The sequence below is a fragment of the Lontra canadensis genome, unplaced genomic scaffold (assembly GCF_010015895.1).
Source record: "Lontra canadensis isolate GAN:19392208 unplaced genomic scaffold, GSC_riverotter_1.0 scaffold131, whole genome shotgun sequence".
NCBI classification, from domain to species: domain Eukaryota; kingdom Metazoa; phylum Chordata; class Mammalia; order Carnivora; family Mustelidae; genus Lontra; species Lontra canadensis.
The window spans coordinates 4052173-4068208 of NW_022631125.1; the positions used below are offsets into that span (position 1 = coordinate 4052173).

General features: G+C 46.0%; 1 protein-coding gene across 1 annotated transcript in view; it reads right to left on the minus strand.

Moving 5' to 3' along the window:
- The window catches only part of DIPK2B (divergent protein kinase domain 2B), a 32674-nt gene extending 17716 nt beyond the window's left edge, over positions 1–14958 (minus strand). The window contains exons 1-2 of the mRNA XM_032842501.1: positions 14480–14958; positions 7607–7871 (exon numbers count right to left, since the gene is read on the minus strand). Of these exons, the coding sequence (XP_032698392.1) occupies positions 7607–7871; positions 14480–14712 (498 nt within the window). The 5' untranslated portion in view covers positions 14713–14958. The remainder of the gene's footprint in view (positions 1–7606; positions 7872–14479) is intronic.
- Positions 14959–16036: the final 1078 nt, after the last annotated feature.

The following is a 16036-nucleotide window of genomic DNA, read 5'->3' on the forward strand; positions in this document are numbered from 1 at the left end:
TTTTTGTATTATTCCTCCTCATTAATGACCAAAGTTGTATGGATAGCTGCTTAACACAGCACTGGATTGGTTTCCAGTTCTCCTCTGAGCAGTGATGGGGCAACGATTAAATCATAGATAGGGGTTATATAAAGTTTTTATGATTGTTATTTTCTTGATATAATTATAATTTCAGTTATGTGCTTTGTGGTTCAAAGATAGTGTTTTAAAATTCCAGATTTGGTAGGGTTCTTTTTTCTCCCCCTTTTTATTGTTGTTAATGTGTGATGTTATTGCCTTTTATTTATTTTGCTTTTTAAAGATTGTATTTATTCATTTGAGAGAGAGACAGAGACAGAGAAGAGAGCAAGCAGAGGGAGAGATAGAGGGAGAAGCAGACACCTCACTGAGCTGGGAGCCCAATGTGGGGGCTCGATCTCAGGACCCAGGGATCATAACCTGAGTCAAAGCAGATGCTTAACCATCTGAGCCACCCAGGCACTCCCTGCTATTGCCTTTTAATCAGAGAAGGTGGTCTCTGTTATTTCTACCTTTTGAAATTTATTGAGAGGTTTTGTGGCCTAATAAACTGTTTTTAGAACCCAACCAACTTAACAGTTATTTTCATTATTAATTTTTTTTCAAGTGACTGTCTTTCTAGATATCTATCATATGCTATATAGTTTAACCTCTGTTTACTTTGTATTATGCAGGCATATGCAGAGAAACAACCAATTCTTAGGCCTCTGAGCCAAGCAAACATTTTTGTTCCAGCATATGTCAAAATAGGGATATTGAAATAGCAAAGAAAGAAATCGTAGCAAGAACAAAAGATGGCTTGATTTATTGAAGAATAGGTTTGGCTGGCTAACAGCCAAGTCCAGGGAAAGCTGAGAGCCCCATGAAGGAAGAGCCTGCTTTGGCTGGTCCATCTTGATGTTCGTCCAGCCTTTAGTTCTGCTGTGGCTGTGGGCTACCTCTATTCTCCATTGGAACTCACTGGGAAGGAACCCCTGGTGACTCATCTCACGTCTACCTTCCCTGAGTCTTCTCTTGCTTCTCTTCAATTTCCAACTTGTTTTCGTCAAAGTGGAGAACACCTTTCACTGTCTTCTTTTCGCTTACAAGGTCCATCAGGAGTAATTTGGGACTCATTTGAGCAGACAGGCTGAGTGATCTGTTAGTCCCTTTTCCACGAGCCTATGATAAAATGGAGCCAGGAAATAGTCTCCATCCCATTCCAGATAACGTTGTTGACGCACATGCCGAGGTGATGAAGTCTCTCTGTGTTTGTAATCCTCTACGAAACCTATGATCCAAAGCCTTAGTGTTTCAACTGTCAATGGTGCCGTGACTAGAGGGAGAAAAGTGGGCTGGGCGGAGCTCAGATCCAAGACCTATAATCTCTCTCCAGTTGGCTCCTGAAACTCCCATGGGCGACAAACAAAGTACCATGAGTACCACCCAAGGGTCATGGGAAGCAGGGTCTCAAGACCACATTGGGCCTCGGAAGGGCCTCTGCTCTCCAAAGATGGGTCAGCCAGAGGGTATGTGTTGATGTTCTGGGAATAGACCTATGTGGGACTGGCCGGGCACTTTTAGTCGCTAGCTTATATTTCTTTTTTCATTGATACTCATTTCATCTTTGACTCTGTTATTAGATCAGTGTGAAAGTGGTATGGTCACTGATCAGCTATTTTTCTTTTTCTAGCATCAATCTGGCCATGTTATTTAAAAATATATATATTTAACTTTTTGGAAGGGTCCTTGACCTGGTAGCCTGTGAGAGATTAAAATCCTTATGGATTTTAAAACTAGCTGTGACTCTAACATAAGATTTTCATCTTCGTTCAAACACGTTATCATAACCTGTCTCGTATCACAATGGGCTCTCCGCCCCAGCGGGGTGTCATCTCCCAGAGTGCCAGGACCTTGTCTCCACACCCTAATACCCTCCTAGGGCCTCACATAGGTCCTGCAAACCCTCCTTACGTATTTTTTAATTAACTTCAAGTGTAAGTATTAACTTCAAGTACGGGTACAATAGCTACAAGTACAAATGAGTTTTATTTTAGTATTTACCTCTAAAACCATACTCCAATTAAATGGTTAACATGTGTTTTGCTAAATTTGCTCACTGCCCTTGATTCTATCTCTTTTTTAAAAAATTACCAAGACGGACGAAGTAAAATTGCCAGCCATCCTTGTTAGAAGGTAGTGGCCTGAAGACTCTATACTGCCATCTAGTGGGAGAACAGGCTGCGTGGCCACGGATTCTGTTCCCACTGGAGGGAAAAACAGGGTCTGTGTTGAGAACAATGTCAGAAGCAGCCAGTAGTTGAGGGGATGGGAGGCGGACCCAATGGGGGATATGTGTTTTCCTCCGATTAGCCACGCACTGCTGGGGTGGTTGCCTCTTTGCACTTGGCATAACAGCAGAGGAAGCCTTCTTTGTGGTTTTTCGAACAGGCAGATCATGATAAACAGGGTGGTGTTCTTGGCTGTGGTTCTGTCTGTGGGCTAGTAATTTAGGCTGTGGGATATTCCCATCAGAACAGAACAATGCAGTTTTTTGAAGCAGAAATTCACGGTTTTATTAGCGTAAGTCACACACGCGCGCGCGCGCGCACACGCACACACACACACACACACACACACACACAGTGCACTGTTTCACCCTCTGGCTGATTTTTCTGGTCCCGGCAGCATACTTACGGCCCCGTGACTTGAGAAAGTGTCCTTAATACAAAGGAGCTCTTGGCCCTGCAGGAGCGGGGGAGCCACGGACTCCCTGGCTGTTGACTACTGGGGCTTTTCATCCAAGCTGACTTTATTTACTCATAAGCAGAGCTCACCAACAAAGTTCAGAAGGCCCTGCACCGGTCACATCCCCACCCCCACCCTTTAAATTTTCTTTTATTTCTTTGGCTGTTTCTCTTCTCTCCCTTGTCAGTTCTCTGAGCAAACCTGTGGGTTCCTTGCGGCCCCTTCTCCTTTCCGCAAACGTGCACTGGCGCGCGCGCGCGCGCGCACACACACACACACACACACACACACACACACACACTCTGGAAAGCCCTGGCCTAGATCCCGGTTGGAAAGTGGCTTTTGAGAAAATCAGGGAACACCCACTCAACTCATGGTCGAGAGAATTCCCGGGGCCAGCTGAGCTGTTTGGTCAAATCTGGGATGAACAGTGCCCCAGAAATAGGCTACTTGCCTGGAGCATCACTGAGAAGGATTCTAGGGGCACATCTGGATTTTGTGTGTGATGGGGGGAGGATGCAAGGATATATTAGGAAGGTGTGAGATAGTCATGGGATGGACAAGTACAAGTATTACCATATTGGTTTTACTCACAAATGGTTTCTTGGAGAGCTCACAGTGAAATGTTATTAGCTGTTAACATCCTAGCATGAATTAAATTATTGGATTTGCTGCCCATCACCTCTTGGGGCTCCAAGGGAATAAAGTCACAGGATTGGTGAAGTTTCTATGGAGCTTATCTTTCCTTTTTTTTTTTTTTGAGCTGAGGTGAAATTCACATAACATAAAATGTACCATTCTAGCCATTTTAAGGTGTATAATTCAATGGCTTTTAGTATACTCATAAGGTTGTACAATTGTCACCACTCTCTAAGTCCAGGATTTTTCCATCACCCCTAACAGGCACCCTGTGCCCATGAAGCATTCATTCCTAATTCTCCCCCTCAGTTAATCTGCTTTCTGTCTCTATGGGTCTGCCCATTCTAGACATCTCCTCTACAGGGAATCCTCCAGTGTTTGTCCTTTTGCATTGGCCTCCTTCACTTAGTGTAATGTTTTGAAGCTTCATGTTTTGAAGCTACCCTGATAGCGGAATCAGGACTTGAGTCTTTTTTATGGTCAAATAACATTCCATCGTGCGGCAATAACATGTTTTGTTTATTCATCCATCAGTTGATGGATGTGTGGGTCGTTCCCGCCTTTTGGCTCTTGTGACCAGTGCTGCTGTGAACATTCACGTGTGAGTTTTTGTGTGAACACTCATTTTCAACTGTCTGGGGCAGATAAGTGAGTCCCCCCCCCCACGCCCACCTTTGGCGATGACAGATGCATTTCAAACTGTCTGGAAGGTGAGGGTTTTTTTTTTTAAGATTTTATTTATTTGAGAGAGAGAGAGAGAGAGAGCATGAAAAGGGCGAGGGGCAGAGGGAGAAGCCAGCTCCCTGATGAGCAGAGGGCCTGATGTGGGACTTGATCCTAGGACTCCAGGATCATGACCTGAGCCAAAGGCAGTTACTTAACCAACTGAGCCACCCAGGTGCCCTGGAAGGTGAGTTTTGCTAAGAAGGAAAGTGCGGGAGTTTGGGTGCTGCCTGGAATAAGGCCCTGGAGGGAAAGGGGACAGAACACTTAGGGCATTCTGCAGAATCCTAAGGTGAAAGTGTATCTGGAAAGGAGGACAGGAGAGGGAGGAAGTGTTTCCAAACGGGGTGCCCATAACCTTGATCTTTAGTAGATGGAGGAAAAACAGACTTTGTTCAGCATTTATAAGATGGCTGCTGATATTTTTCATTTTTTTAATAAGGAAAGGAAAATAATGATGTATTATACATTGGCTAATTGAATTTAAATTTAGAAAAAAAAGAAAGGAAAAATCTCCGGTGGGGATGAAAAGATGAGTTAACTAAAAAGTGAAAATGGTTGTGGCTTTGGATGTGTCTTAACGAGGTGTTGTTAATGGATGTGTTTTTGGCAAAAAGAAGGAAACCTGGTTTGGCTGCATGTTAGAGTGAGAGGATGAATTTGGTCGAGCAGATTTTAGCACAACACACTGAAGAAAGAGATCTCTCAGTATAATAACGTTGCCGTGTATTTCGATGGCGATGGACTTTTTCTAAAACGTCTTTATACTCATTAGCTCATTAGGATGAATGAATTGGGTAGGAGAGACACTATTTGCTGCCCTTTGAGAAGTAGGAAACCAAGGGGCTTCTGGATGGCTCAGTGGGTTAAGCGTCTGCCTTTTGTTCAGGTTGTGATCTCCAGGTCCTGGGATTGAGGCCCCTGTTGGGGTCCCTGCTCAGCGGGGACTCTGCCCCTGCCTCTCCCCTCTGCTCATGCTTGCTCTCTCTCTCTCAAATAAATAAATAAAATTTAAAAAAAAGAATTAGGAAATCAAGGAACCCATCAGAGCACCTGCTGACAGCAGTCGTTCATCAGGATTTGTTAAAAAATAAGTGAAGCAGAGTCATCTCAAGTCGGAGAATGTCAGAGCTGGGAGGCTCTTGGAGATCATCCATTAGGCCTCCCTCCCCAACCCACTTTGGGAGGAAGGATGTTGGGGCAAACAAAGCAGAGAAGTCCTGCGCTTAAAGGCCAGGTCACCTGGTTGGTGAGTGAAGGACCCAAGTCAATGGTTTGTCCTCTGTTCCCTTACTGAGTATCACTGTAACATCTACCACATTGCTTTGTGGTGGTTTGTGTTCTTACCTGTACTCGCTGTTGGGTCACCTGCTCCTGGAGGTGGAGCTTGTGTCAGATTCATTTTGTGTCCCCAAGATAAAGCACAGTGTTGAAGCTTGTTGAAGCTTGTTGACTAGGGGCACGGGAAGTGGCAGCTCTTTGTTCTTCCTGGGTCTCTGCTCCTTCCTGTTTCACCCCAGCTTCAAGTGGCAGAGCTCAGGAAGAGTTTCTGGACCCCAGAGATCTTTTGTCTAAACCCAATGTCTACACTCATCATGGTGGGTGATGCTAGATGTACTGGGCAGGTTGCTTTGGACTTGCTGGGGTGGGGGCTGGGATAATCCCTGGGGGGTTGTTATTATGGAAATCTCTAGAAGCTGAAGGAAAGAGGGAGCTTTCCTTAGTTCAAAGTCAATCTGGCCACTTTCTATGGGATCTCAAGTGTATCCTGAGCCCCCGGATGTCCTTTGGTGTGTTGTCCAGTGTCCCGAGTGGAGGTAATCTGGAACCAGTACCTTAGGGGAACTGTGTCCTTCAGCGTGGGACTTGTCCATGATGGGGACAAGAAGAGGTGATGGGATTTTCAAGGGGCTTCTCAAACAATTCCGTGTGTATCTTGTTTAGATTTTCCTGGGGACTTGCACTCGTTCCTGAGCATATAGTTGAGGCAAAGTGGAAAAGGTCTCACATTGGTCCTTCCTGTGGCTTGGTACTTGCTGTGGCCAACAAATGGCAGATGACAGGTACCCAGGCCAGTGCGTGGAGGGTCTGTCGACTGGTGCAGGAAGAGAGGCACAGGGAGATTATATGTATGGTGTGGACCATGGTGGGGGCTTTGTCATCTGTCTTCTGTTATTGGGTTCTGCTCAGTGTTGAGCAGCCCCGGGAAGGGGGGTGGTTCTTCTCACCTGAGCCTCCTCCACTTCCTGTCTCCTGTGCAAACTCCAAGACGTGGATGTTGGATCCCACCACCACCTCCCTGGCCTGGGAAGGGCTTGACTTCCTTTGGCTCCTTCTCACCCCACTCCAGGGCAGTGAGATTCATAGAGTGCAGGGTGCAAAAGGCTCCCACTGGAAAGCTCGATGTCAGATGGCAGTCATGTTCCCATAGCTTGATTACTCCTGATTGCAAAGCAGTGCCCACACAACTGAAGAACAAAGCCAGGTGGTCTTATGTCATGTATGACACATCCAGGGACCAGTGGTTCTTTGCTGGTGTCCCTCATCTTGAAGAGGCCAGGGGAAGGTCTGAGTGCTCAGAAGTCCCTCAGGCAGCCTCAGGTGTCCATGTGAAGGGGGCTTGTGGTCTGTGGAGTGCAAGAGGCAGCATCGGCATCCCCTGGAATGTGTCAGTTCGTGCTCTCCAGCCCTGTCATGACAGGGAGCTTGGGGTGAACCTCTTCTTTCCCATCTTGGCTGAAGGAGAGATAGCCCTCAGTCCTCTGAGGGGGCACCTTCTACCATCAGGGGCCCATTGGGGTGTGTGGGGAGGTACGTGGTTGTGCTGGTTTGGGCGAGGAATCAGGATCCCGGGGACCATAGCACAGGGGTGGGGAACCAAAGCAAGATATGAGAACATCAGCAATGTGCTCAAGTCCTGGAGGCAGCCTACAGGGGGGAGCTAGTGGGAGCTCTCAGATGGGAAGAGGGAGCTGTATTAGCAGAGCCCCCACTTCTGCCATGACTCAGGTTTGGTTCTTCTTTCTGGTGGGCACTGGACGAGGAAGCTGATGTTTAAAGTGGGCTCTCTGGATGGTGAAACAGGGTATCTAGGAGAGCTTCCAAGAGAGGGCACGGTCTGAAGGTTGGCAAAGGTCCCCCAAGAAGGTTGTAGGATGAGCTAAGCCCTGGGCGGGGGCGGGGGGGGGAGGAGGAAGGTTGGTGAGGGTCATCCCATGGGTTCTTCAGACCAGAGGGAGCAGCCAGAAATTGTTTTCCAAATAGTTGCGGCATTGGGGGGTGGTGTGTGTCATGTCAGTGAGAGTGGAGGATGACAAGGGGAAAGGTTTCTGTAAATAAAGTTGTCTAGTTACTGTCTTGTCACAAGCCACTCTGCTTTGTGACATGGTTTGGTCCCATTTCAGACAGACCGTGACTCCTTTTCTCCACACGGAGCTGAGAATAGATGTCTCCCTCCACCTTGCCCCTTTGTCTTCCACCTCACGACCAGCACACTCACCTGCACCAGATCCGGTGTGAGGCGCTTGGCCTGCAGCCATTTCTGGAACCTCCTGGTTTTCCGCAGGATGCGCTCGATGCTGCAGGTTTCTGGGGCTGCCGCAGAGGCGCAGATTCTCCTGTCCGAGATGTCACTCTGCTGTTTGCTGGCCAGCCTGGAGACCTCCACGGGGCGCCAGGTTTTGGAATCATCCGAGTAATTTGCAGGGTAAGAAGGCAGGTAGTCGGGAGGCAGTCCAAGGGGGGAGGCCAGCCAGCTGTCAAACCTGGAAGAAGGGCCCTTTTATTTTATTTATTTTATTCTTTTAATATATATATATATATATATATATATATTTAAAGATGTAAAAAATTTATTTATTTGACAGAAAGAGAGAGAGAGAGAGAGCATGCACACAAGCAGGCGGAGCTTACAGAGGCTTACAGAGTTTAAGGACCTCGCCCAAGTTCAGACAATACATTGCTGAGCAGAGGTGCAGATCCAGGGCCATCGGTCAGTAGAGCCCATGATCTTTCCCCTTCCTCAACATTGGTTCTAGAAACAGCCCACCCTCTGACTAATGGCTGGGTCTTGGAACCATAGTTTGTGAAGAGGCTTCTGGGCCTGCACTCAGAGGAGCAGTGGCTCCCCATATCCCGTCCCAAGTGGCCCCCTCAGTTTTGCCTTCAGTCCAAAGATTAAAGTCATCCATACCACCCAAGTCACAGGAAACAGTGGCAGGTAAATTGTCACCACATTTCAAAGCCATCAGGGATCCAAGAGGTGTGTCATGTTACACAATGGCACGATTGGTCCTTAGTCCCCTCCTAGGACCCTCTTGCTAGTTTCCTAGGCCCCACCTTGACTCTTTTCTCCAGTGATTCTTCTGGCCACATGCCAACATTCCCATTAGGAGAGAATATGAAATCTCCTTCTGATTTATATAGGAAAAATTAGGAAGGTAATGTTTTCTTTCATGATTAATTGTATTAGGCTTCTGAGATGTGTTCTATATTTAATTTAAGTAAGAATCTGGAACTTCTTATTACTGGGCATTATTGGACCAACCTCATGATCATGACTTTTGGGGGAAATGAGCATTTTGATTGGCCCCAGAACTTTGTTTTCTCACTTACATGATGCAGCTTTACCCTAAGAGACTGCAAGGTTCTCAAAGAAGGTGCCCCAGGAGAACCTATCAATTAACATCTCCCACAATGCAGTAGTGTCATTCAAACTGCTGTGGAAGCAGGCTCAAAGAATTTTGCTCAAGAATATTGCTACAAATCTATTTAAAAAGGTGAAATATTGTGGGGCGCCTGGGTGGCTCAGTCAGTTAATCGTCTGTCTTCGGCTCAGGTCATGATGCTGGGGTCCTGGGATGAGCCCTGCATTGGGCTCCCTGCTCAGTGGGGATCCCACTTCTCCCTCTCCTTCTGCCTCTCCCCAGCTCATGCTCTCTCCCTCAAATAAATACATAAAATCTAAAAAAATAAATAAAAAATAAAAAATTTAAAAAAAGATGAAACATTATAAACCAGCAGTGAGTCAATTTTACCAGCTTTCTCAGGACAACCATTGGGAATGATCCTCCCCTCTAAGAGGATAAAGAAGGGCAGAGGGCCCCAAGGCAGGCCTATCTGCTTGTTTCCTATAGCTGCTCTTGTTCCTGGGGGTTTAACCCCATTGAAAGGCCTGTGACCGAGGATTTATGATAGGTAGCTCTCTTAGACATCGATTGTCACAACACGCATGTATGAAACACTTAGGCATGCCAGTCACTGTGCTAAATGCTTCATGTGTAATTATTCAGTTAAACCTGGCAGCGAACCTGTGAAGTCAGTAGTATTCTTAATCATACAGATGAGGAAACTGAGGCACAGAGAAGTAATTTGTCCAAAGTCATACAACCAGAAATTGGAGGGAGTGGCATTCAAGACTCCAGAACTCACAATCTCAAGTGCTTTGCCATGGCCTAGTCCCCTGTCATCCTTTTTATGACTTCGTTTGTGGGAACAGATTGGTAGGTAACATTATTAGGGGTCGTAGCTAGCAGTATCATAGTTTCCAGAGCTGGAAGAAAGCAAAGAGTTCGTGTGGTCCAATCTACCCAAGCACCTCAACATGGAGGACAGGGTGGAGGTGTGGGGCAGAGCAACAGTGCTGCAATGAGAATAAAACACTCTTTTCTCTAGCATGTTCCTCATGCTTGCATTCCGTCAAACACTAAGTTTGTAGACATGCCTTCTTAAATATTTCTTGCCTCCCTTTCTTCTTCTCCATCCCTCAGGTCTGCCTAGAACTCTTAAAGCATCCAGCGTCTTCCCAAAAGCTCTCAGGACATCTGTCATACTACTTAGAGCAGTTCACAGCGTTCTTTCTGGGCTCATCTCCTGCTGCTCCCCCTTCCAACCTTGTTTTTTCTCACCGAATCAGTGATCATCCTTGGCTAAGCCATGTCATTTTGCATCTCAGAGCCTCCACTCACCTGGTCATGTACCCATCCCTTTGTCTGAGATACTTTCTTCCATTTTCCCAGTGTCATCACTGTTTTCCCAGTGGAAAGTAAACTCCTGCAGGACTACAACTGGACTTCCTTCAACTTGGTCACTCAGTGCCTAGCGGAGGGGTGGGTATGAATTTAGTGCCCAGTGCATTTTAGTTGGATGGATGGATGTGTATTTGGATGTATAGAGGGATGATAAATGAATGGAGGGAAATGAGGAGGACTAGCTGGGTGGCTGGCTGCAGAGGGATGGTTGGGTGGAAGGATGCATGAACGGATGCTTGAATGAATGGGTTAATGAGTGGATGGGCGCATGCGTGGATGACGGAACGTGTACATGGATGCTTTTGCCATAAGCTCTGGGGCCCTGCAGCTCCTGAGACCCCAACTTAATTCCAGAAAGTGAGTTAAAGCAATCATTACTATGATCTTCTGAGATGAAAGAGACAGATGAGGGCAACGGAGAAGAGAAGGCAAAAGCGAGTCTAATGATTTACTTATTTTACTGCGACCCCTCCACTAATCAGAAGTATTTAAACTTCTTTTAAGACTTTGGGATTTGGGGGATGGGGATGCAAGTCCAAGTGAGTACAGGAAGGAAGGGCAGGGAAAGCACCTGTCTTGGTGAGAGGCCAGGAATCCCTAGGAGTAATTCTGATCAGAAATACTGCTGTTAAGTCCCCCGCCTCCACCTTTCTCCCCAACCTATGACCTGCACATAGATGAATTCTGATCGATCAGTTTCCTGGTCGATCTCGCCAGCTGGCACGATCGATTAGGAATTCACAGATAGGTATGTTTTCAGAAGGAAGACTATGTCAATCAGGTTTACTCTTTTTTTCTGGCTTCCCTTAACTCTTTCATTCAGGACTTGAAAGTCGACACGGAACCCATGGGGAAACTGGTACCCAAAACATGGAAATGTTCAAAGGTCAACCGTTGGGTATGGGAAGCAACAAATTTATCATTAGCGTTCTTGCCAAAGAGAAGATAAGGGTTAGAAGGAAAGATGCGTTCATCTGCGAGTTCGGCTGGGCTTTTCCCTAATGTTATCATCATAGTCATTTGTTAAAGTGGGAAAATATTTGGAGATGAACAAGAGGAACACTCTTAGAAAGAGAGGTAAAGATATGAACTTCAGATAATTTAGCAAACAAGGAATAGAAATGGCCCATACTATATGTTGGCTAATGGAATTTAAATTAAAAAAATAAATTAATTTAAAGGAATGAATTCTACAAGCCCACCCCTTAAAAGAAATGATCTGTAAGCCTGAAAAAAAGGCTCAGCTCAGAAGACATACAAACTAAGAATAGCAGTAATATTAAATATTTGTGAACATGCAAGAAGTGAGCTCTATAGGTTGAAGTCTCCATTTGGAGATATATACATATATAAAGTCTCCTAAAAATGCACTGCATTTTGTGACCCAGAATTTTCCACTTTTGAGAATCTGTCATAGGAATTTATGATTGATGTGCACAAAAATCTAGCAATAAGGATGTTCTACATAACACTGTTTATAATACTGAAAAGAAAAAAAAATACCTAGCTGTTTCACAGCAGTGGATTATTTAAATTACGGTTGACTGATGTGATTGAATACTGCAAAGCCATTAAAAATCAAAGTGTGGTTGTATCATTTGCAATTATCTTCTCCCATTTGGTGGGTTGTTTTTTTTGTTTGGTCTTGTTGCTGGTTTCCTTTGGTGTGCAAAGGCTTTTTGTTTTGGTGCAGTCCCAAGAGTTTAATTTTACTTTTGTTTTCCTTGCCAAAGGAGACAATCTAGAAAAATGCCTCTATGGCTGACGTTGAAGAATACTTAGTCATGTGGAAACGTGTTCCTGATATACTGTTAAGTTAAAGTTTATAGAAAAGTGTACATAGGATGATCACATTTTTGCTGAAAAAAAATTTTAAATCCATACTTAGAAAAAAGTGGCAAGGATATATAATGAAGGAGGAATTATACATGATTTTCATTTTGTGCTTTCTTTAATATTTCTTGAAAATTCTAAAATAAATAGCTATTACTTTTAAAATAAAGAAACAGTTTCTTCTGCTGTGAAGAACTATAAACAAGTCCACGTCCCCACAACCACTCACTGTCTCTCTCTGCAGCTGAACTTGAGGAATGTACGTTCTCAACGTGGAGAGCCCTAAACCGCAACCTGCCCCACCCAGTGCTTTCCTGCCTGTCTCTGGACACAACCCTTTAGGACGCACATGGAACATAAATTCTGAGGGAACTGAGGTAATATCCTGAACTTGAATGGAACACAAACCCATGTGGGGAAATGTTCCCTGAATTCGGCCAATACCTGCCTGGTGAGAAAAATTTCATTTATTGCCACTTGGCGAAGAGTCAACTATACGATTCATATACTCTTGTTTAGTTACCTTAGGGAGGATGTGACCCTGGGACTCTCTTTCTGTTGACTCCCATAATGGCCCTCCCCCCTGTCAGAAAAATCTGTCCGTGTTCTCCTCGCCTCCTTTCTCTGAGGAATCAGCCCCACTTCATCCATGTTCTTGGTCCTTCCCATCCCGTTTCTTAGGCGGGATGGCAATCTTGTGTTCACTTTCAACATTCCCATCTTTCTGTCACACTGAGTTGGTCAACAAAATGACTTCTCTAGCTGAACCCACTGGCATCCTTCCTGCCCTGCTTTGTTCCCACTGACCTTTCTCCTGGGCTAGGAGAACTGACCTGGCTGCCCCTGCCAACGTCAACCAATCCATCCTGCACACTGCTTTCCTTTTTAAAATTATTATTGTTTTTTTATTTTTTTTTAAATTATTTATTTGAGAGTGAGAGAGAGTGCATGAGCAGGGTGGCAGGGGGAGGGGCAGAGGGAGAAGAAGCAGACTCCCCACTGAGCAGGAAGCCTGCGGTAGTGCTCCAATCTGGGACCCTGAGATCATGACATGAATCAAAGGCAGACTCACATTGCCTTCCAGAAGATTCTTCCAAAACACAAGTCTCATCTTATCTCTACCCCACTAAATTCCTTTGCCATTGCCTGCAATAGAGTTTTGCCAGTTGGAAAGTCTTTCAACTCTTCACCATTAGAGACGCCTTAAAAGAAGACCTAATGGGGAAAGTCCACATCAATACGATATCTATCATCTCGCCAAAGTTCCACATTTTTGATCGATATTTTCCATTCATTATATCTGTTTAGTAACTTAGTTGAATAATCAAATATGTCTTCAGTTAGTACAGACTGAAAATCAAATTATTGTAAATTAATGTTGTTTGTTTGGTCACCAACTCTTACATGCCTCAGATAGGTTCCTGGAGGAGGGCTGAGGAGAAAAGGCCTATTATAAAAGGTCTCGAAGAGGCTGGGAACTGCTGGCCCACGGGTAAAAGTCCTAATTCCTCGGAATGGCATTCAAGGCCCCTTCCCCATCTGCCTCTTCCAATAGCCTCCTTGACCATTCCTTCACATTGGCCCCATGCTCCAACCACTAAGTGCTTCTCTCCTCTCCCCACACCCTGGGCCATTGCTTTAGCTGGTCCTTCTACCTTAAGCTTGTCTCCTAAATTTTGGCTCATCCTTTAAAGGCCTTGCTCTGAATGCTTTCCCCAGCCCCCATTTAGAATTAATATCCCCCTTCCTTAGAACTCCCGGAGGTCCTGTACATTTCAGGCCACATCTTATTATTGTTATTTATAACATGGCTCTCTCCTCCTGAGCCCCTCGAGGGCAATGACCAAGAGTTACAGCAATGCCATTGGAGCACCTACTGGGTCTTGACTGTCGTCAAGACTCATTGAACTCTGTACTGACAGGCTTGAACTCCAGAGTGTGATACCGTCCTTCGGTGAGATCCAAATGCATCACCATTCACTAAACTTGGGTTTTCCTCTGGATAAGAAAATTGATTTCGAAACTTTGAAGTAAATTGCCCTGGTTTGAATCCCAGATCTGCCCCTTAGTAGGTGGTGACCTTGGGCAAGTCACTTAATCTTGCTCTGGTCACTCTCTGAGTAATGAGTGCTAAACATTAACGTTCCAGGATGGTGATGCGGAAAGAATAAAAAATAAGCTTTAAAATATCCATCACATAGTAGGCTTTCTATTAATTCTATTTCCCTCTTTTTATGAGAAATGAGCTTGGTAAACTCAATGATCCCAGGCTACTCCATTCATAGAAAAGAACACTTTAAGCTCCTACTTCAAAAGAAAACTTTGGATTTAGCATTTAGGGCTAGCACTTAGCTTCATTCCTTTTCCCCCTCCTCACCCCAACTTCAACCCATCACTGCTTTGATTACATGACTTTGCTTCAGCTCCCCCCACTGAAATTGCCTCCTGGCCATCATTAAGCGAAGAGAACAGGAGTTTGCCCCTCCGAATTATCGAACAGAGATTCTGACCTTATTTCTTCTTTAAAGAACTTCTTGCAAATTGATGTCCCGATGCAGGCATTGCATTTATCAAGACCGAGGAAAGTCCTTCCAAAACTGTAGCTGGTTCTGCTTCGGGGCACCAGAGAAGGAGAGGGAGAAGCCAGCGAGGAAAGAGAACAGCTCAGGGCTGAGACCCACAGCAGCAGCACCAGGCGGCCCGGGCAGAGGCCGACAGCCTTGGGCCGAAGCTGGGGCTCCATCTCCCGCTCCAGATTCCCGCCCGCAGCCTTCAGCTGCTCACTCAGAGCTGCGCAGGGCTAGGGCTTGGCAAAAGAGAGGGGGCTGGGTCCGGGGCAATGACCCCATCTCAGCTTCCCCAATTTCTGTTTGAGGATGCTAAGGAGCTTGGGGCTAATGGGGCTGGAGAGGAGGTGAGGAAGTCCACGGAGGATGCTGATAACACCGTTTCCAGAGTTACTCTTCCTCTGTCTGGGGCGGCTGCCTCAGGCTGGGGAAGGGCTGACTGGCAGATTTAGGGAAGGACAATGGTCAGGGCTTCCCTGTGCGGTCCTTTTGACAAACACAGGATATCCTGGCTGGGCAGGAAAGGTCCATTCAGGATGTGTGTCCGACCTGGATTCCACCTGGGAGTTTCAAAGGATCCTGAAGGTCTCCACCCTCCACTGTTTCAGTTCTGGGCACATCTGTCCCTATTCTTGCGTGTGCCCCCACCCCCCAGTTACATCTCTCCCTGTGAATCTCTCTCTCTCCTTCACACACACACACACACACACACACACACACACACATTACATTTCTCCCTGTGGATCTCTCTCTCTCTCTCACACACACACACACACACACACACACACCCCAATCACAACTGTCCTGATGGATCACACACACACACACACACACACACACACCAATTACATCTCTCCCTATAGATCTCTCTCTCTCTCTCTCTCTCTCTCTCTCACACACACACACACACACAGAGACACAGCAATTTCCCCCCTCTGCAGTGGATACTTTGGCCCACCCCTTGATGAGCCATCCCAGCCCCACTTTGATTCTATTTGGCTGTGAAATAACTCTAGGTCAGTCTGCTGGTAATTAAATGGCACATTTAACACTGATTCCAGTGGCAAAAACGTTAGGCTGCTTCAGGAATAGAAAAACTCAAGTTAGCCCATGTATCAGCTCCTCTCGCAGACCTGAGCAGGGAGAAGATGGAATCTGGTGGTCTCTGATGTGATGAGGGAGCAACGGAAAGATTCTTCGGCCTGCACCCAGCTATGTCTGTCCCTCGACCCGCCGTCCCCCCACCCCGTCCCCGACTGCCTGTCCCCCTTACCTTCACCACCCTGCCTCCCTTCTCCATGCCAGCCTGACTTGGTGGCATTTACTGTCCACAATTGCCTTCCTTCTGACAGCAAGATAAGGCCCACAGCATGGGAGTGGAAGGGAGTGCTAATTTAGGAATGGAGAGAGCATACAAGGACCAAACCAGGAAGGCAGGCTTGGAATAGGGGAGGAGGGACAAGGCAGATAAGAGGGGGCCGGGGATGGTCTCAGAAGAAT